Source organism: Aspergillus novofumigatus (assembly GCF_002847465.1).
Source record: "Aspergillus novofumigatus IBT 16806 chromosome Unknown P174scaffold_4, whole genome shotgun sequence".
Lineage (NCBI taxonomy): Eukaryota > Fungi > Ascomycota > Eurotiomycetes > Eurotiales > Aspergillaceae > Aspergillus > Aspergillus novofumigatus.
The window spans coordinates 1177683-1198247 of NW_020194277.1; the positions used below are offsets into that span (position 1 = coordinate 1177683).

Genomic DNA, 20565 nt, shown 5'->3' on the forward strand with positions numbered 1-20565 from the left:
CATGGACGTGTTGGTAACAGCAGTAAAAAGCGCTTCAATGTCGACTCCCCCAGCTTCACACCCTCCCTCTTGTCGTCGAATGGATCATCTCCGACGAGCACACCAGCCACAACAAAGAAAATGACTACAATATCTCCAAAAGCTGCAAATGCAGCTCCGTTTCAACCTAGAAGTGTCGTTTCGCGTAAGGCTCAATCAGTTTTCTAGTCACTAGGTGTTCTGCTAATGGGAGAAGGATCCAATGCCAGTACTCCTGGCTTGCGACAAGATACAGTAACTCCTGACTGGACTGTAGCCGAAGTACAGGAGTTTGTTCCCCAGGGTTTTGACAATTCGCACTTGGTAAGTCGTGCCTTCCTTGGTTTAAGTCACAGGAACCAAATCATATTCACCACTTGTCTGTCCGCGCCCACCTATCTTTCTTTGCCTCTCCTGTTCAGTCTCCTTTCCACCTCAATTCTCGCACATAGGGTCGTATTCAAAGAGCAAAAAGCCTTTGTCAATCATCCCCAATATTTTGCGCATTGAGAAGATTGACACAGGGCCTACCACAATTTCCTCAGGATGGGACATCCGTCCGCTGGCATCAGCTTGAATGCTCTTGCCGATGATTTTGACCCTAATCCCCTTCATATTCCTCCTGCTTTTCCCTCGCCTTTCGGACAACGCGCTGGACATTACACCCCCACTGAAGGCAGACCCATCCCATCTGTGGAATCCTCTTGGCCTGGTGCTAGAAGGCGAAAGCGCAGACCTGGTGTACGTTTTCCAATCGCTAATCGCCCGTTTCAGGCTGCTCTTCAAGGAAATGGCAACGGCCCTATCACATCTACGAGCCCGTTTGATCCTTTCGTAACGACATCGACTCCTCTATCCGCAGGTGGAGCTGTTGGCCCCGTTCAGCCAAATCCATATTCTCATGACACTGCAGCAGCACTCGGTGGTGCTGCTTTCTTCCCTGGCGCAGCTGGCTTTCAACAACCTGTGAGTTCCTTTGCCGTATCGAACGATGTCTCGTATCCAATTAACGTCTTGTCGACAGGTCCAATACCATCTGTACGCTCCTATCGGTCCTCATAGCCAGAGCACTCTGGGGTATCAGCGCAATGTCCACGATTTGTTCCTCCCTAATGACTTCCGCGAGGAGCTGCAGAAGAAAGCGGCAGCCACGCTGCAAACACTGCCCAGTATGTTGGCTTGAGTTCTCAAGTAAATCATCATGCTAAACGAGAGCAGACACTCAATTACCAGCTCAGATTGACTACTTCCATTCTCTTGTCCCTCTGGACCTGAACCACCAGAAGAATGCGACTATTTTTGGCTTTCCGAGTTGGGTGTACAAAGCGCAATCCAGCAAAGATGGAAATTTTTACGCGCTCCGGAGATTAGAAGGTATGCATTCCTTCGTCATCCCTCATTTCTCTACCAGAAAGTCAAGGCTAAGTGGCTCTCCAGGCTTTCGGTTGACGAACGAGAAAGCGATTCGATCCGTCCAGGCTTGGAAGCGGGTGTGCAACGGTAGTGTGGTGACAGTCCACGATGCGTTCACCAGTAGAAGTTTTCAGGATAGCTCGCTGATCTTCGTTACCGACTACCATCCTCTTTCAAAGACGCTCGCTGAACAGCACCTTGGCGCCGGCCAACAAAGGTTTCAAGGTCGTCACAATGTGCACATTCCTGAGCAGATTCTGTGGGGCTACATGACCCAGATTGCCAACGCATTGAAGGCCATCCATAGCAATGGTCTTGCAGCCAGAGTCATTGACGCAAGCAAGATTCTACTGACCGGCAAGAATCGCATTCGACTCAACGCCTGTGCTATCATGGATGTGGTCCAGTTCGACAGCCAGCGTACAGTTGCCGATCTTCAGCGTCAGGATCTGGTCAATTTCGGACAACTCATCGTCACGTTGGGTGCCAATTCGCCGACGGTCATGCACAACCCTACGAAAGCTATGGAGCACTTTACACGTGCTTACAGTCCGCAGTTGAAGAACTCGGTATTTTGGTTGCTGAACGGCATGCAGAAAGATCAGGATCGAAATATTGACATTTTCATCACTGGTATATCTTCGCAGCTCATGTCGACTTTTGACTCGGCACTTCACTTGGATGATCAACTTACATCGGACCTGAGCCGAGAACTGGAAAATGGCCGTCTTGTGCGACTGATGACGAAGCTGAACTTCGTAAACGAACGGCCGGAATATGAGCATGACAGACAATGGTCCGAGAATGGAGAGCGTTATTTCTTGAAAATTTTCCGCGATTATGTCTTCCATCAGGTGGATGCGCAGGGCGACCCCGTCGTCGATCTGGGTCACGTGATCTCATGTTTGAACAAGCTGGATGCAGGAACAGAAGAAAAGATAACGCTGATCAGCCGGGACGAGCAGAGCTGCTTCATTGTCAGCTACAAGGAGCTGCAAAAGGCGCTCGAATCTTCCTTCCAGGCGTTGATGAAGCCCGCAAGAAGAATGCATTGAGCAACGCTGCGTTACCATGGACTGCCTTGCGGGAGACTGTTCATTTTGTGTTGACGTCCACGAATATGTTCTCTTTTCAGGCGGCAGATTTTCGTCCTCTGCATGACGCTGTCTCTTGCATTCATTACTTCTCGTCAGAATGCGGCTGTCTGTATGAGTGATTGGATGAGAGGTGGGATGCCACCTTGCTATTCTGAGACTTACTCTCAGCCAATATGTATTGGCAGGATGCGACGATTTCGGATTTACAACCGTCGCTCGCTGCGCTAACAGGAATTCGCTGAGGTCACTGTTGAGGAACTGTCCCCAACCTATTGGCAGCATATGACCATGACGTATTTGGAAGCTATTGGTGTCATTGATATACGAACGAGAATTCAAGTGAAACAGTTAGAAATATATTTGAAGTTACTGGCTATAGAGAATATCCTGCATACTACATCCGCCTCTCTGTGCCTTCGTATAGCAGTCTGGCTTTTAATATCAAGGAAAATAGTTAAAGAACGAGAGGGAGATGCAGCCTGATGCTGCTAAAGGAAGGTATGATCATCAGATCATCGACGACCATTGCTGACAAGAATCGACCGTTAGGCAGTCACTTTGATTTACAGCTCAGCACCATGAGCCAACATGTCATGTATCACTTCGACCTCATCCACGTCCTCGTCTTCTGCCAACCAGTTTCCGAGACGGCTTTTAAGCTCCTCAACAGTCAACTCATCATCATTGCCAGTCCAATCAGGCGCGGAATCATCGACTTTTCGAGGCGGGATCAAAACATGGTCGACAACATGTACAGTGCCGTCCTTGGCCAACGCATCCGCAAAAGCCACCCGCTGGAAGCCATTGATCTTCAGCGATGCATACGGACCAAAGCGGGCGACATCGACCGCCAGCTTCCGCCCGTGCAGGAGGGTCGGCAGATCGAGATGCGTGAAGCCCTTTACACCAAACGGCTTGATCTCCCCTTCAGCCGTGTAGAAGACGTCCGAATATAGAGTCCTGTTCTGGACGATGTGGTACTGTAGCAGGGCGCGCAGGTACTTTTCGCCAATGGGCGAGAACAGGAACGCATTGATCTTGAGGCCGAGGTGCTTGAAGGCTGAGTTGGAGGGGGCGAAGATGGTGCCGCCGTGGTGGTGGGGTGTGCTGGATTCGTTGAGAGCGGTTGCCAGGCCGGTTTTGTAGAGGCCTAGGGTGAAGGTGCTGAATTCGGAGGGGACGATAGTTAGAAGCGTAAGGGTTTCCGGGGGTGGGATGAGGATGGCGTTAATGCCGTGGATGATGCCGTTTGTGGCGCCCTGTATATGTAGGTCAGTTGCGTTCTCTGTTGGTATCCCTGGGGAAGTGAGCTTACAATGTCTGCGGCTACGATGTGGCTGTAGTAGTTCAGCGTCAGGCCCTTCCATCCTACACGGACGGCCAGGCGCTGGGGCAGATCAGGGCCTAGAGTGGACTCGTTCAAGGTGGTTGGCACGGTGTGGCTGTGGAAGATATCTGAGGCCGAATAGCGGCCTAGTGCAACGTGGTAGCGGAATATGGCCCGGATAACCTCCTTCGGGATCTTGTGGTGCTCATGGTCGTCGTCGTGGTCGCGATCACGGCCAGGACAGTGATGCGGGATCTTTGAGAAGGCCTCGTCGGTAGGAGCAAAGAAGGTATGGTTTGCCTCGGTGCTGTTCAAGAACTGGACCAGCTCGTCATCCTCGTCGATGATCTTGGCGAGTATGGTGGTATACTTGCTGGATTTCATCAGTTCGTAGATGGTCTTGTTGAAGGAGGGATGGCGAGGCGGGAAAGGTCGACGCGGGTGCAGGTACTGCGGCAATTGCTCGAAATCTTTGGGAAGATTCTCCGCGTCGGTGGGATGATCGAAGAAATTCGTAATCCAGGAGGCTGCTTCAGAGGCGCCGGACTGCAGCCGTTGGGTGGTAAACGCATCGGAGGCGAGCTCAAGGGCCTCGTCTAGGGCATTTCTGAAGTCGGTCGCGGCGTCCTGGATGGAGGATTCGACCGAGGAGAGGAAGGATGTCGAGTCCTTGTTCACACCGTTTTTGTTTGCATCGAGCTTAGCAATGTTACTTAGGACCTGTTCATCTGGGATAACGATGGCGGCACTGAGCGAGAGCACTGGCCAGAGACGGTAGAGCTTCATGTCGTCAGTCGATAACTTGTCTTTACAAAAAACATATACAAAAAGAAGATAAAATATGATATGAACTCGAAACTATCCTTACCAGCGCCACAGACCATATTTAAGGCAACCCTCAATCACATCATGACATATAGTATGATGACGAAGCCGATGTGGAATCTTCGGAAGCGCTTACAGTGCATAGATCAACTAACCCAATCAAACAATCAAGGGGCGATCGAAAAGATCAGCCGGGCTTTCATTGAACAAGGATAATTCCATGAATTCCCATCAATTCTCATGCCAGTGACAGTCTCGCCCAATCTCACTTCTGACCCCGATGCCATCGTATTCGTACTTGAGCCTGGCCCAGTGGACCTAGATTAGCTTCGGGCTGTGGAGATTCCATGACGACAGCAATATCGGGTCTAGGGGCAAGTAAGGTGATGGTTCTCTGAGCCAATAGGCTCTGGGTTAGTTTCATAATAATAGCAATTTAGCTCTAGATGAATGATCGGGAGTGGTCAATTTAGTCTTATTTCAGTGAGGTGTTGTACTGAGAAGAGTTGTGGTTGACAGTCTGAATCATGCATGCTAAGTGGGTACTCACTATCCTTGAGGCCTGGGTATACTATTGGATGCCTGAGGCTTTTAGTAGTACATGTGGTGAGGATTTCCGATGTCTCCCTCTAACAAGACCACTTCCAGCAATATGCATCCGTTGAAAGATACTTCCAGAAGAATATCTGTATGTTTCTTTCAGTGGCATACTATATGTACTTCGCCGATGCTTGCAGCAATGAAAGCAAAACTATCAGCAGTAGATACTAGAAAGTCATGCCTTTTTTCAAGAATAATACAAGTCGGTAGAGTATAATGAGTCTTAGTAAAGCCTTTCGAAGCGTTCGGTGGCAGAGGTCCATCCAGGGCCTTACCAGACCAGCTTGGGGAACACAAATCAGGTCGGCCGAGATACTACGATTGGTCCATGTCTCTGCCCAGTAGGATAGATATGTTGACGCGTTAATTCATGAGTTCAAAGTATTGTATATCTATTACATGACAATGTATGCTGGATCAAAGGTAGACGCAAGATGCAGCCATCCATAAATCGCATATTTGCATGATGTGGGAATCCCATCCCATCCACCTGACACAAGCACATCTTCATGCTGCAGAAGCCTTCGATGTATATGCGAAAGGGTGAGGACTGGCTGTTCGATTTCTTTCTCTGCCTTGTCAAAGACGAACGACCTTCCAGGACGAGCTCTGGAGGACGACAGACAAAGGAAAGCAGAATCGGAGCCGATAGCGCGGGCGTCGTGTATCACAAGAGGTCCGCACGTTCTTCACGGATAGCCTGACGAGACGACACAAGAAGGATCTTTCACTTTCTTAAGAAACTGATACGTTCGCAGAATCTATTCCTCTTGCTGGACGAAAGGATTGGCGATCTCCTCGCTGCCGTCGGCTGGAGAAATCAACACAATCAGAGTGCCGCGGGCGACGATGAGACCAAGGGAGCGGGTAGTCTCATTCCCCTCGTCATCTAGATAGAAGATGTTAAGACACATCATCCAGCTTTGAGACGCAGTTCTATCACTTACCACGCATGCTTTCCTTGACATCATCCAACACCAGGTTCATGAGCTGATCATAACCCTTGAGCATACCGCTAACTAGAATCGATTTTAGTAGGCAAGAAGCACAATCAGTTGGTGACAAACTCACCCTCTCGTCCTCCATTAAACTTCACCTTCACCTCCTTGTCCATGTACTTGGACAAATCAAGAATGTTCTCCTTCTTGGGCTTCTCCTGCTGTTGTTGCGCACCGCCACCTGCACCGCCACCCCTGTGCTGGGAGGAGTGACCACCGCCACGGCCGCCATACCTGTCGTGACCTCCGCCGCGGCCACGACCACCCCGGAAAGAGCCTCGTTCAGACATGGCTTGGCTAGCCTGGATTGCCTGGTAATCTGATCTAAAGATTTGCTTATTTAATTGGGTGTCGTTTTCTAATGGTTTGATTTTGGTCTGATCTGGCTTAATAATAAAATGTTAAAAAAGGTTAATAGAAGAGAGGGGATGGGGGGGGAGGTGGGACGGAGAGAAGACGTGCGCGGAATAACAAGAATGAGGGGATCTGGGTTTGGTGGATGGATCGAATTGGACGGGATGTGTTGGCAAGATTAGAAAGAGGGGCGTGATCTGACCTTTCTGGGTAGTTCCAAGCTGGCTCCCCTGACTCTGTAAAGTGCAGGATGACCCGAGGGGGTAGAGTAGCACCAGTGAGGGGAGTCACCTGCAACTTACAGGCAAGATAACTGTGATAGGCGGAGGTTGAGTATGAGTAAGGTAGCTGTGAGTATGAGGGATTTTCGAAGAGGGGACGAGGGGTCAACAAAAATGAGTGGTAATAATAATAGGTTCTCTAATGCCGTCCCTACCCTAAGGCTGTGTCCAGATTGTGTAGCCCACATATGGAGTACATAACTAATCACTGGTGGAAGCAAGAAAATTTGGCCTAGTCACTTGACATTTTGCATTCTGGCTGGTACGTATTAGGCTTCTCCCCTCTTGAGTAAGGTACCTAAGATACCCGAAGGAAACCTCCTGTAAGGCGCTGGTAATTTTACCTGATATCCTGCGTCATACAAACCCTTACCATAGGAATACTATTCCGATGCTTTCGCTACCCGTTTCGCTGCAACACAGTGGAGGAGCAGGCAGATGTCCGATGTTTCGTGGGCAACCTTAGAGAACAATCTTACGGGATGAATTTGTATTACTTATACTGTATTGTTACAAGAGACGGGCGGAGCGCAACTTCATTTCCCTTGTTGTCAGTAAGAATCTCCTGCCGTTGAATGATGAAGCCTTAAAGATATGATCAATATATACTGCGCTTCGTGGTCTCTGTTGGCATACAAAGTATTTGATCCGACTTTGCGTGGGATCATTTGAAAGGATGAACCTACCTGTTTAAATGGACGCTGTAGCGATAAATCCCACTTGTCGCGTCATCCCGACAACGTGTCTGGGACTCCCAGGTCCGTTGACCCAGTCCGTCCGCAAGGGGTTCTAGCCAACTCAGGCCACCCGTCGGCTTCAAGAACTGCTAACAGCTTATCTGTACCTATTGACTTCCATGTTACTCCTTCAAGTAAAGATCCAACCGTCTCCTACTTTATACGAATGCTCCATGATCCTGTGTAATCTGGAGGAGTGGAGGAAATTCTGATGCCTACCTTACACATGGAGTTCTGGGCTGTACGGTAATTACCCGTCTTTTCCGATTTTCCGAGCCACAGCGAATGGCCAGCGGAACAGGCCGGCGGGACTCCGCTCCCTGACATTTGCAAAGAATCCAGCTCCCCCATCACAGTCGAATGGAAAGCATCAAGATGAGCCTGGACGACGCGGGAACGTATAGGCTGTTGTCAGACTTCCTTCCCCTTGTGCGTTCTTGCCAGTAGATTGATTCATCAATTAGTGATCATCTTTGCTCTATAAGTCTGCCTACAATACTGTTCCGATCGCACCCATGTTTAGATTGGTGGCCTAAGGCAACAATCGTCTAGAGTGCAGAAGGACTCCTTGGAGGTGTCGAGTTCCGCCATCCGCGCCATCACCACCCCATCTTCGTTTCCCGTCGTCATCAGGTATTTGTGGCCATCGGGATGGTCCAATAATAGCGCCCTTTCATCCTTGTTCGCTCTTTCTGGCTGTCCATCCCATCCGTCCGTCCTTCTTTGTCCAAACCGTGCTTGAGAAATATACTCCGAAGGTCTCCTAAGGTCTCCTATCTATCCATCTACAGATGACAGTACTCAAGGCCGTACTCCGTACCTACCTACCTACTAGTACCTACCTTAGCTGTCTATCTCCCTGTCAGCTTAGATACCCGACAACGAACTAATTGGCCTGTCTCTCTGCCATCCCGTCCGCCTCTCCACCTCCTCTTCGTCTTCCTCTTCTTCCTCTTCCTCCTCCTGTCGTCCTCTCCTCCCTCTCTCTCTCTCTCTGGCCTCTTTTATGTCCTAATCTTTTTTCCCCAAACGCTCATCTTAGCTGCTATCGTTTCATAGTTATTTTCTCCAGTTGTATCTGCTCCATCTCTTTCTGCGTCTTGCATACTCTCCGCCTTCTTTTCGCCCACCCTTACTCCATAATTCATTGTTTGTTGGGGTTCCTTATTACCTAACTCAAAAGGTTTTCTCGCAGCCCAGTGGCTACTTGGGAATCCGCAGCTGGAGCCTTATGCTCCGCCGTCACTCACCATCGATCGCCATTTGACCTTTTTTTCCCTCATCGCCTAATTCCCTCCATCCCCGCAAGCGCTCGATTTTCCGGTGTCGATTTTTCCGCGATAGCCTCAACTCAACTCCTCTCTAACCCCTTTCACCATCTTTCTCATAATTTCACCTATCCTCCTTCCCTGGCTGAATCACTGGACCACACACGTTGCACAGCTTCATGGAGTCCAGACCCCAGCGGCGGCAGAGCCGTCGAACAAACGGCCCAGGTCGCCGTCCGGCGACTACCATCCGATTGCTTCCAAAGTACCTAAGAGCCATTCGAACCATCTCCAGATTAACTACCTCGCTCGTCAGTACCCGGACAATCTGCCTCTAGTCTCTCTTGAAGATACTATGCCAGCTATTTTACACCTAGTCGGCGAATATGACGGCGTGCTCCATCGCCACGAAAGTATCGCGGGTAACCTCGGCGCATGTCCTCTGGGACCCATCTTGATCAAGCGTTTCGAGCGCCTGTTTGACGGCCCTCCTCGTGTACTCAAGTCGCACGGTAAAGAACCGCCTAACATCACCTGGTTGGATGTCGTCGAATTTGCCAAGAGCAAACCGGAACAGTTCAATCTGGAGAAGTCGCGCAATGGAGTGCGCGTCTGCCAGTTCTATACCAAGCAGTGTCGAGTTGAGATCAGCGAGGAAGACTATGTGCTTATTGCATCCGGGATGCCACAGAAGATGATCCCGCCGCAGCCAATCATCGAGGACGAGGAGAAAGAGTTGGGTGCGCTGGAGATCTTGGAGAAGAATTTGCAGCAGATTATTCAAGTTGCCGATCAAGGTTGGTTCATGACTCCCTTCAAATGCGCTCATGCGGTCTCCTTCAGTGGCGCCGGAAGCTTACTAGTGTGTCCTTACTGCAGTATCGGCTCGAGCTAGACAGCTCAATCATCGTTTGAAAAATCGCAGAACGGCTATTGTCACGCGCCGGGAAAATGACGTCTCTCTCAAGGCCCATCACCCGCCCCAACCCCATCAACTACCACAATCTCAGCAGCAGCCTCGTTCGCTCAGTCCGATTTGGCGCGATGCGACTGGCGCGGTTCCAAACCCGCTCAATGGCAATCCTCCGTCCAACGCTCACTCTCCCTCCACTGGATTTGTCGCAGTGAATACCGCCCGTATGAATCCCGGAGAACCTCCCATGGAGGAAAACGCGCTGTCGCAGCAGTTTATGTTCTCCCACTCAAACACAGACAATGTTACCATCATCAATGGAACCTCCATCAAAGGCGCATCTCCTACGACGCGTGCCGAGCTGATGAAAAAGTTTTTCACTACGCAAGATCGGCAAGCGCGCAGCTACGAAGAGTCAACTGGATCAGCTAACCGGCAGTCGTCACGGCCGCGGCCGAGAGCGTCGGACGCTGGGGATTACAACATGTACAACCCCGCACCTACTACCGTCGCCATCCCTAGTACGCCGTCGTCATTACTGCCTCCGCCCAAGGCCAACAATATGGAGAAGGATGATGGCGGTCCATTCAAGCTTGAAATGGTTGCCCGCATGGAGGAGTTGCAACGGGGAGAGCGTATTCTCCCACCCTGTGATCGCTGCCGTCGGCTCCACATGGATTGTTTGAAGAATTTGACCGCATGCATGGGCTGCACGAAAAAGCATGCCAAGTGTTCCTGGAAGGATGTCAAGGAGGAGGAGTTGCGCGAGGCGCGGTCGGACGGCACAAGCCGTGAAATCGGAGACAACGCTCAGTCGAAAGACTCTCCGGCTGCCCACACTCCCGCCTCGGCTCCAACCCCTGGTGCCATGTCAGTGAACACCACGTCTGCTGCCCCGACCCCCGCGTCTGTGGCTCACGCTCCGGAGCACGACCGGTCACGAGAGGAAGGCGGCGTGGCCTACAACAGTAGAAGAGATTCCGCACCCACGGGGGGACCCGCGCCGGGGACCCCATCGCTCAAGGACACCGCTCCCCGACGTGCAATGAGTGAGATCCATGGTAGCGCGGTGGGGAATCATGACCGACGCGTCAGCATCAATCGCAACAACGATCCAGTGCCGGACGACGACGACCCAGACGCCAACTCGCGGCTCATGCAAGCGATCATGGACACCGTGGACCATCATGCGCGAGTGGCCGCTGCGGTCAAAGAAAATGGTCATGAGCAGATGAACAGTGATCGAGAACGAGATCGCAAGTTAGTGAGAGCTTAAGCTTATTTCTTGTTGGTGTTGCGACTTGGTTTCGTTTCTTTATAACTTCTGGGGATCTGAGCAGGCATCGAGATCCATGTTTGATTAGGGTGAACAATTTCTGTACTTATCCATTGAGTCTGTACTGTTTGAGCGAGTTCAGCGGATATCCCTCGGTGTTTGTATTTGGACTATATTCTCTATAAATTGACTGTCTGGCACCATGCGACTCAAACGTAACAGTCATTGTAGAGAGTTATATCGGCTAGGACTTAACCGGCAGGAAAAGACATTACCCGTTTAACGAAGAGAAGCACAGATGGGATAGCATTGACGCAGTTGTAAGCCTGTATCTCGACGAAGGACTGACAGTGCACAGATGACAATGACTATTGCACCTAGGTAGATTTACTTCCTTATGACCACAATCATCGGATCTCCTCATCTAAGTCGGAAGTGGGACACCCCGCAAGCAACCTGGATCCATCGGATTTGCCGATCGGCATGTAAAGCTGAGGGGAGCCTGAGGCGGATAGTGTCACGCCTGAGGCTGCACTGATTGGTCATCTAATGCTGACCGCTTCCAAGTACACGCCGGCAGAACGCCCAAAAAGGGAACTAGGCCCGGGGTAATTCCGACGCCCAGTCTAGATGGGGATGATGATAATGATGATGAAGATGGTGATCTTGTCCTAGGTGGTGCATGAGAGTACCACTCAGGTAATTATCTCAAGAAGCTTCGGAAATAAATAGTCTTTGCGGGGTATTGCGGATTCGTCGACCAGACCAATGACGGGCCAGGTCGATCAAGCAAGCCCTTGCTTATACATTTATTACCCATCAATCCATCGGCTCCTCAGCTCTCTCCCGGAACCGGTGGTCATTGCGGGGTGGTATTTTCTTCGTGCCTCGTTGGACAATGGGCTGATGGGTCTGGTCTATTAAACCTGGTGGTCCCCCATTGAAGAGCTTGAGCATTTATCTTGTCTTCAGACTTGTTGATTGACTGCTTGTTTTGTTGTTTCATACAAAACTCCCATCATGGACCCCTCACAAGTCAAGATCCCCCTATGAAAGACCTCACGGTCGACAACATCACCGAGAACGTCATCCGGATCAATTCTCTCTGCGAAGATGAACGCATGAAATACGTCCTCGAGCGTCTGGTCACACATCTCCACGACTTCGCCCGGGAGACCCGACTGAGCTCCCAGGAATGGATGACCGGACTGACCTTCTTGAAGGAGGTGGGCCAAATCTCCTCCGATGTACGACAGGTACGTATCTACCCTATACTCTTGTAATAAACACACACGGGGAACTAACGCCAAGAGAAAAAAGGAATTCATCCTCCTCTCCGACGTCCTCGGCCTCTCCATCCTCGTCGACTCAATCGACCACCCCAAACCCCCGGCTCAACAGAAGGCACCGTCCTCGGTCCCTTCCACACCCACGAGGCCGAAGAGATCACCCAGGGCGGCCTGATGTCGCACGATCCCAAAGGCGAGCCGCTCCTCGTCGTCTGCACCATCAAAGACACAAACGGCAAGCCGCTTGAGGGCGTCAAGATCGATATCTGGGAGACCGACTCGACGGGCCACTACGACGTGCAGTATCCCGGCCGCGACGGGCCCGACGGGCGCTGCATCATGCGCAGCGACAAGGACGGCGTGTTCTGGTTCAGTGCTATCACGCCCGTGCCGTATCCGATCCCGCACGATGGGCCGGTGGGGAAGCTGTTGAAGAAGCTGCATAGGCATCCGTATCGCCCCTCGCATATGCATTTCATGTTCGAGAAGGAGGGGTATGATCATTTGATTACGTATGTTCTTTCCCTCCTCTTCTCTATTCGCAGAGTGAAATGGAGCTAATGATGAGGCAGGGCTCTTTACCTCCGAAACGACCCCTACGAGACCTCCGACGCGGTCTTCGGCGTCAAGAACTCCCTCGTCGTCGATCTCGGCAAGGCGGGCCCCGAATACGCACAGAAGTATAACGTGCCCGAGGACCACGCCCTGCTCACCTACGACTTTGTCCTCGTCACCGATCAGGAAACCGCTGATCTGCGCGCAAAGAACTCCAAGGAGGCGCTCGATAAGTTGGGCCGCAAGGTTCGCATCGTCAATGGGTTACCGGTGCCGGACCTGGATTGAAGAGATTAGCTATATTTGCACCTTTGTTTGTATCTGTACATATTGAAACTGTCTTGCAAGATGTGATCATGTGTATAACACGCATCATTCATTACAGGAGTCGTCGTAGGGATGGTAGTTACAATGAGGTCAATACGCACGTATCACAGCCCGGATGGTGAAGCTTCCACCATGTCCCCGAAGTCACTTCCGCCGTCGGCCACTTGCACCGCTGCTGTATTGCTGTTGGCATCACCAGCTGCAGCATCCTTCAACCTTCTCACCCCCGAGTCGTCCTCAACCCACCCACCAACTTTCTCCATTCCTTCAATATACTCCGCGCCAATGCGCAAGTTCAAACTCGCGCTGAGCGCCCGCTCGATCCGCGCTTCTCGCGTCTGGGAAACCAGGACCCGGAAGACATGCGCCAGAAATCCGCTGAGGATATCCACGCTCCAATCGTCGGGGATCAGCTGCAGGACGTCTTTGATGTCGAACCAAGCAGCGAACCGTGCCAGGAGATCACTGGTCCGCTCGATCCGTTCGGACACGTCCTGGATCTGAAGGAATTCGTCCAGAAGATACCTAAAGAGTTCCGACTGGTGTAACTTGTCAGGGAGTTCGACCGTCCCTGCTGAGCTGGTGCTGCGAGGTCCGCCAAAAAGGCAGTACCGAACGGCAGAGTCATAGTCGCCAAGCCCGTGAGTGAGAAGGCGGAGTGCCTCCCGGTGGCGGCCCTGCAAGCCATCCAGGATCACCGACTCGGAGACGAGTTCATTCTGGAAAGGTTCGATCCGGGCGAGAACCGCAGGAATTGAATACGTCAGTTTGGAGGGCGATGGCATCGAAGAGAATTGGCTTCTGCTCCCTCCGCCGAGCAACTGCAGCAGCCGAAGCCGCGACTGCCACCAGGGTTCGGCTGGGGTGTTTTCCATTATGAAGTTCATGTACGTCGGCTTAGGGGGCCGCAGGGCGCGGTAGGTCGAGTAGGATTCTGCAAGAGACTCCCGAGCGGAGGAGGAGGACTCGAGGACTGATAGGACAGTATCCAGGTAGTAACTGAGAAGGTCGTCCGCATATTGCGTGTACTACATAAGTTAGGCCCTCGAACAACTAATAAAGCATGTTAGTACTCACATTCTTGGCAAAAACGAGATGCTCCAGATACACCTGGACTGCGTTGGGGGCACGCTCTTTCAACATTTTCACGACATCAGCCGGCTCGAGTTGAACCCTACTCGTCTTGTCTGCGAAGACCTGGATTCCAAGTTGAGGGTTACGCCCAGCAAGCCATGACCCATACTCCTCGACCAGTTGTGCGTCTTTGATCTTGACGAGGTATTTGCGCATCTGCGCTTCAACGCCCGGCCCAGTTACCTCCCCGCCCACATTTTCTTCTCCTTCGATGATTCTCCGCCATGTCTTGAGAACATTTCTGGACATTTTCTGACTCTGATACAGCCGGCTGAGAACGTATAGTCTGTGATAACTCTCTAACAGTATCACAGCCCTGTCGAAGCTGCCTTTCCAGTTATCAACAAGCTTATTCAGCTCCGCACGGATTGGAGAGACCGAACGCTGCTCCATTGTCAATTGAGAATCCTGTTCCAGGAGCAAATGCAACAGAGCTGCATCAACGCTATCAAAGACGTAGGTCTCATCAGCGATGCTGCCATAACCTCTCTTCTGCTGCCATGAAAGAAGAAAGCGCTTGATCATGTTCACGACTTCATCATCGAGAGCACTGAGGTCTTTGTATTGTTCGTCTGCTTTGTCCAGGCGCTGTAGATAAACCTCCGCGATCTGCGCTAGCCCTCCATGAATCCAGATTCCTTGCGGGCCCTGCAAGACTTCTTGACGCAGCTGTGGGATCAACAAGAGAACAATCCGCGGATCCAACCCTCCAGTAATCAGCACCCTTTCCGTTTCCTGAATGGCCGCCCCCTTTCGAGCAGCTGCATCCATGAAGAGCAGGTCACCAAAAAGAAGGAGGCTTGACTTTTGTTTCAAGAAATTGAGTCCCAAAAACTCGGCTTCGGAGCGCGGCTCGGCGGCCTGAACTTCTTCAAAAACATCCAGAATAGGACCCCTTTTCAAATCCCCGTACATGAGTTCCTTTGAACCCTGGGCATCTTGCAAAACACCATCAAGCTGTGTTGTCAATGGATTTCTAACCACTCGCCAAATCCGACGTCCAGACCACATTACCAAGCTGCTTTGAGCCTGACCCAGAGCCCGGGCGAATTTGGCTTCTTCGTTATTGCGTTCCGCCTCCCAACCCCGCTCTGGCGACCCATCGCCCTTCCTTGCTCCATCGGAATCAGTCAAGTCTTGGGACTCGAACAATTCCTTCTCCTTCTGGAGCTGCTCAATGGAAGCCTGGGTCCTTGGATCTGTCACTGGTAGGTAAGGAGACAAGGAGGGCGTCTTCAAGCGGACCATCTGTAACAAGCTCCCCAGTTCACCGAATTCGAGTCGGCTGGAGCTCATTGTGTGACAGATTCCCACGGGACATGACGGTATGTCCTCGGCCGAAGGTACCTCTAGCCAGCTCTTACAATTCTCCTCCTCCCTCGGATCAACGTCCCACGGTTGAATTTCCAACCACTTGCACCGTTTTCCGTCTTGGTCTGTCTCTATGACCGCAAGGATGTATTGATCGTGCATATTCTCGTTCGACTCGACAAGGTTGTTCCCTTCACCGCTATCGATTACAATGTACTCAGGGTAGCGGTGGAAATTGAGTGTCCCACGCGGTACAACGTCCCCATCTAGATTGACAAACATGCCAACTCCAGGTTCTTTTTCTTCTGTCCCGGTAACTAACAGAAATTCCGACGGTGTTGGAGACGCAATGTGGGGTTTTAGCTGCTTCGGCAAGGGAGGAAGCGGCTTTGTGTCACTGACGGAGCCAGGCTGTGGCTCGCCTGCTCGGTTTTCAATAGATGTTCGCGGCGATGCACTGCGACGTCGGTCTTGCGAAACTGATCGTCTCGGTGTCCCGGAATCTGGGGAGAGTTCAGGTGTCGCAGAGCGCGACCGATCATGCTGAAGGTGCGGCGGATTTGGTTGAAGCATACCAAGAAGTGTATTCGAGCTAGGGCTCCTGGTATGAGTGCGGGTTCCTTGAGGTGTTGGAGACGGAGCTGAGGGCATATCCTCCACATGGCCCGATTCGAACGCTTCGTTAGACGAGGATATAGGAAACAGAGGGATCTTTTGCTGATGCTCCACATCAAGCAATGAGTATGCGTGTGAGTCAGCAGCACAGGCAATTGTTCCTCTTCGCAATGCCATGAGACAGCCGGGAAACTCGATGTTTCTGATGCGTCGAGCATCGTCCCCAATCCTAACCAGCATCATTCTACTTTGCGCGCCAATCAGAACAACGGGCGGTTCAGTACCATTTGTATCTGCGTTCAGGTCAAGACCGCCGATCCAGCGACAGTTGTTGACCTTCGTATTATTGAATGCCGGGCTGAGCTCAGGTAGCAGATAGAAAGTAACCGTGCCGTTGCAGAGCACGCATGCTTTGTTGACTGTTGGAAGCAGAACAATTTGCTGAATCCCGGGGTGCCTTGCTGCCAATGGTGCATTCTGAGAGAACGGAATGGGTAGTCTTGAGGCCAGGATGAAGGACGGTTCGTTCGAAGTCTCAGAGGGGTCCGGTGGAAGGCAGACGAAGTGAAGGATTTCCGCAGAGGAAGTACCGATGTAGAGATTATCATCTGGGGAGCGGAGCCTGTCAGTTGCCTTTCTCTTCCAGGAACACACAACAGGGAGTTCAGAGCTTACTCCAGTACTCAACACAGGTAATGTAGACATCGTCAGCCGTGGGGTCTTCGGCGGACAAGGGCACCTGGTCTAACAGGGACCGGAGCACATAAGGGGCTCTTTTTGGAGAGATAATTTTCCTCCTTTTGCGAGGGCTAATGCCGTCATCTTCCGACACCATAGTGAGACCAGCTCTGGCGCTTTCAAGGCGGATCAGTTATAAAATGTGAAGGTGAACAACAATAGTATGTCCTGGAGCTCGGCGGAGTTGATGCCTCATAGAGTGGGTCCAAACTGGGGGTTCTGCTATGTCAGCAGCCGAGCTGAACTAAGTTTAGTTAACTAACTACCTAGTAGTCATTGGAGACGTCTTGGCCATCCCACTGCATCCTAAAGACCTAAACATCGTTGCACAATTGCTTGGTATGACTGAGCTTAAAATTCGATGGAGCATGTTTAATTCGTAGTCGATGTATTCATAGTCCTGTACACATCTGATCAGTTCTGGCCATGTTGCCGCACAACATAGAATAGCGAATATCAACAAGAGTTCACGATGCCGTCCCGTACCAGAATCACGGGACGAAAGCCATACGCGCTGCAGATCATGTGGCACGTCCCTCTTTTCAAGCCACCGCTACTATTCTCGTGAATAGATGCATCCACCAATCCATATCCTACACTCTTATTCGCACAGGATCGCAGACGACTTTCTAAGGATCCTGCTTGCGACGTCATCGCAGAATTCATTTCAATAGTTCCTCGTCAAGTCAGCGCTGCAGACTTAAAAAGCCGGCCCGCTTGAACGATTAGTATATCACAAGCAGCGACGCCTGGCTTTTTGGAACTTCAAAATTTGGGATCTTCCGCTCTCATAAGGGAGTAGCATGCTTGTTCAGTCTCATTCTGCCTACCTTCGGGTAAGCAAACGCAAGAATGGCGCCGCAAATAAACCGCAAATCCGGTGATTCGGCTCATTCACAGGTGCAACAACCCTCTGACCATCCGAGGCGGCAGTCCTTTCGGGGATGGCTTCAAGGTCAATTTCACTTGAGGCCTCCCGATGATGATGAGCCTCAAGACTGGTGGCTTGCATCTACCGCGGTACCTTTGGTCGCCGCTGCCACTGGCCCCCTTGCAAATGTCATGTCAATCGTTGCTTTGGTCATGCCATGGAGAAGTCACATATTTTTCGACCAGAAAGACTCGCTTGGAAGCCCCTTGCAAGTTGGTTACTCAGACCCTCGATGGTAAGGATATCGTTCACTGCCATGACGACCCAGACGAATGGATGCTGACTTTTCTGCAGGTGCATTGCTCTCAACGCTACCTCACTTGCGTTGGGTCTTTTGGGGAACGCGTTCCTGCTGTGTAATTTCACACGTATCATACGCTATATCATAGCTTTACCCGCATCTATAATCTGCTGGACTGCATCCATGGCTCTTGTGAGTGGTCTGGATCAACTCGAGTCCGCAAATCTTCTGACTCTGCATTGAATAGTTGGTTGCGGCAACCGTTGCGCTGCATGTATTTGCAAGCCCGATTGCACCAAATGAACTTTACTCGCAGGCTTACTGGAGTGCCGTTATCGCGGCAGTCCTTTATTTTATTCTCAGCGTCATATTGATCATCAATATGTTGGGATATCTTCTTGGACATTATCCCCAGTACTTCGCTCTCACTGATGGTCAGCGAACTCTGATCCTACAGACTCTGTCGTTTGTCATCTGGCTATTGATCGGTGCTGTGATCTTTTCCAGGGTCATAGATATATCATTCGCAGATGCGCTATACTTCTCAGATGTAACCATTCTGACCGTGGGATTCGGTGACATTGCGCCTACAAATGCCGTTGGAAGAGGCATTCTATTCCCTTACGCGGTGATGGGCATCATCATGCTAGGTCTAGTGGTCGGTAGCATTCATCAATTTGCCAAAGATCTTCAGTATGACAATGTCATTCGCAAACATATTGAGCGGAAGCGGCTGGCAACTATCAGACGAGCTACTACGCTGGAAAATAATCGTAGTGGCCCAGCAGAGAACGGGGCTCATACGAGTGACTCTGACGAAGCAGCACAGATCGGCTATCGGCCTCGCTATTCGCGTGAACATCCCATCAGAAGCAGTATCAGCTCCTGGACTCAGGGCCTGGCGGGTCGGTCGAAGCTTATGTTCATGAAGGAAGAAAAAGACCGGTTTGATGCCATGCGTGCCATTCAAAATGAAACAATCATATTCCGTCGGACATACAATCTAATCTTGAGCATTATTATTTTTGGGATAGTGTGGACATGTGGTGCAGTGGTTTTCTGGCAGTTGGAAGAGAATCTTTCATACTTTGATGCTCTATATTTTGGATTTTGCTCACTTATTACCGTGGGATATGGGGATTTTAGTCCCACAACGAACGCGGCAAAGCCGTTCTTTGTGGTATGGTCTCTCATCGCTGTTCCAACGATGACCACCCTCATCTCGGAGATGAGTGACACAATCGTTGCCTGGTTCAAGAATGCCACCGATAAAGTTGCAGACTGGACCGTTCTTCCACAATCATCCAAGTATAAAAATTTTCTCCAAAGGCTGCCTATTATTTACTCCGCCCTCGAGCGGCGAGCAGAAAAGAAACGAGTTGCTCAAGGCTTTCCTGTTGGTGACTTAGAACCAGGGCAGCGGCAGGATGATGGCGCCGACTCCAGCCGTCGTCCGAGACCCCTTGAAGATCTAGCTCGCGACTCAAGTCCTTCTCGTCAAGATTTGGCCCAGCAACTCGCATTTGCAATTCGACGGACAGCAAAACATGCCCTCGCAAGCCGTCCGATGCACTACAGCTATGAAGAGTGGGTTGAATTCACGCGTCTAATCCGATTTACTGACAACAGTCCTGAGGGGGTGGTGCTTGATGAAGATGAATTCGGTGTGCTAAACTGGGATTGGATTGGAGAGACAAGTCCGATGCTCGCGTCGCAGACAGAGCCGGAATGGATCCTCGATCGGCTCTGTGAAAGCCTGATTCGATATGTGGATGGTCAAAGTCGAAGACAGCCTTCTGACCAGGATGAGAAACCTCTGGGTATAACCAACGGTGACCGGGATGCCGAAGAGCCTACATTGAAGAAGGAAAGAGACATCCGTTTTGAGGATGATTAGGGTCATTCAATTTGCTTTATATGCGCTTTTCGATTGAAATATAACTAAACTCTTTATACGGAATGACGCTCCAATAGCTCGTACCTCAGAACTAGACAATTCCACCCTTCTTCGGATCGTTGACTTCTTTCGTCAAACATGCTACTTTATCTGTAGTCAGCAAGTAGTTGGGAATCCGAGGCAGATACATTATTCAGAACAGATATAAGCCCATTTCCAGCCTTCAGGCTTTCTTCTGATGTTCTTATGGGATACAGAATCAAGCCAACAGGCGGTTCCCAAGTCACCTCAGGTAGGACAGTCCCAAATAGGAAATACTCGGCAACCCTCAGAATCCCTGGGGCCTGAGGAGAACAGCTTACCCGTTCGGAACAACCATCGGTCCGCTCCGCGTGTCAACTGTCAACGGTCTCCGCATCT

The 20565-nt window shown here is 50.9% G+C and overlaps 7 protein-coding genes across 7 annotated transcripts; 4 read left to right on the forward strand and 3 right to left on the reverse strand.

Annotated features, from left to right (window-relative positions):
- Nucleotides 1-564: 564 nt before the first annotated feature.
- On the forward strand, nucleotides 565-2770 carry P174DRAFT_420472 (PAN-complex poly(A)-binding subunit PAN3; the record flags this gene model as incomplete). Its single annotated transcript, XM_024824864.1, has 7 exons — nucleotides 565-759; nucleotides 793-984; nucleotides 1043-1187; nucleotides 1237-1392; nucleotides 1456-2455; nucleotides 2567-2637; nucleotides 2697-2770. 7 exons carry the CDS (start codon nucleotides 565-567, stop codon nucleotides 2768-2770), a joined length of 1833 nt encoding a protein of 610 aa, XP_024682492.1.
- Nucleotides 2771-2868: 98 nt separating this feature from the next.
- P174DRAFT_441166 (fasciclin domain-containing protein) lies at nucleotides 2869-4724 on the reverse strand. Its single transcript, XM_024827244.1, has 2 exons — nucleotides 3844-4724; nucleotides 2869-3787 (listed from the first exon to the last, which is right to left on the reverse strand). The coding sequence occupies exons 1-2, from the start codon at nucleotides 4639-4641 to the stop codon at nucleotides 3092-3094; spliced, it is 1494 nt and encodes a 497-aa protein (XP_024682493.1). The 5' UTR covers nucleotides 4642-4724; the 3' UTR covers nucleotides 2869-3091.
- A 912-nt stretch (nucleotides 4725-5636) lies between these two features.
- Nucleotides 5637-6958, reverse strand: P174DRAFT_441168 (putative small nuclear ribonucleoprotein (LSM7)). The gene is made up of 3 exons (XM_024827245.1): nucleotides 6352-6958; nucleotides 6228-6299; nucleotides 5637-6169 (listed from the first exon to the last, which is right to left on the reverse strand). Exons 1-3 carry the CDS (start codon nucleotides 6566-6568, stop codon nucleotides 6042-6044), a joined length of 417 nt encoding a protein of 138 aa, XP_024682494.1. The 5' UTR covers nucleotides 6569-6958; the 3' UTR covers nucleotides 5637-6041.
- A 1483-nt stretch (nucleotides 6959-8441) lies between these two features.
- P174DRAFT_460037 (Zn(II)2Cys6 transcription factor domain-containing protein) lies at nucleotides 8442-11107 on the forward strand (the record flags this gene model as incomplete). Its single annotated transcript, XM_024829834.1, has 3 exons — nucleotides 8442-8511; nucleotides 9104-9715; nucleotides 9798-11107. 3 exons carry the CDS (start codon nucleotides 8442-8444, stop codon nucleotides 11105-11107), a joined length of 1992 nt encoding a protein of 663 aa, XP_024682495.1.
- Nucleotides 11108-11805: 698 nt separating this feature from the next.
- Nucleotides 11806-13320, forward strand: P174DRAFT_512154 (putative catechol dioxygenase). The gene is made up of 4 exons (XM_024831856.1): nucleotides 11806-12363; nucleotides 12428-12523; nucleotides 12544-12908; nucleotides 12969-13320. Exons 1-4 carry the CDS (start codon nucleotides 12157-12159, stop codon nucleotides 13237-13239), a joined length of 939 nt encoding a protein of 312 aa, XP_024682496.1. The 5' UTR covers nucleotides 11806-12156; the 3' UTR covers nucleotides 13240-13320.
- Nucleotides 13321-13382: 62 nt separating this feature from the next.
- Nucleotides 13383-17173, reverse strand: P174DRAFT_430876 (putative TGF beta receptor associated protein 1; the record flags this gene model as incomplete). Its single annotated transcript, XM_024825664.1, has 3 exons — nucleotides 13383-14306; nucleotides 14356-16946; nucleotides 17014-17173. The coding sequence occupies 3 exons, from the start codon at nucleotides 17171-17173 to the stop codon at nucleotides 13383-13385; spliced, it is 3675 nt and encodes a 1224-aa protein (XP_024682497.1).
- A 467-nt stretch (nucleotides 17174-17640) lies between these two features.
- Nucleotides 17641-20145, forward strand: P174DRAFT_388861 (potassium channel family protein; the record flags this gene model as incomplete). The annotated part of the gene is made up of 3 exons (XM_024823426.1): nucleotides 17641-18242; nucleotides 18302-18440; nucleotides 18496-20145. Exons 1-3 carry the CDS (start codon nucleotides 17929-17931, stop codon nucleotides 20143-20145), a joined length of 2103 nt encoding a protein of 700 aa, XP_024682498.1. The 5' UTR covers nucleotides 17641-17928.
- Nucleotides 20146-20565: the final 420 nt, after the last annotated feature.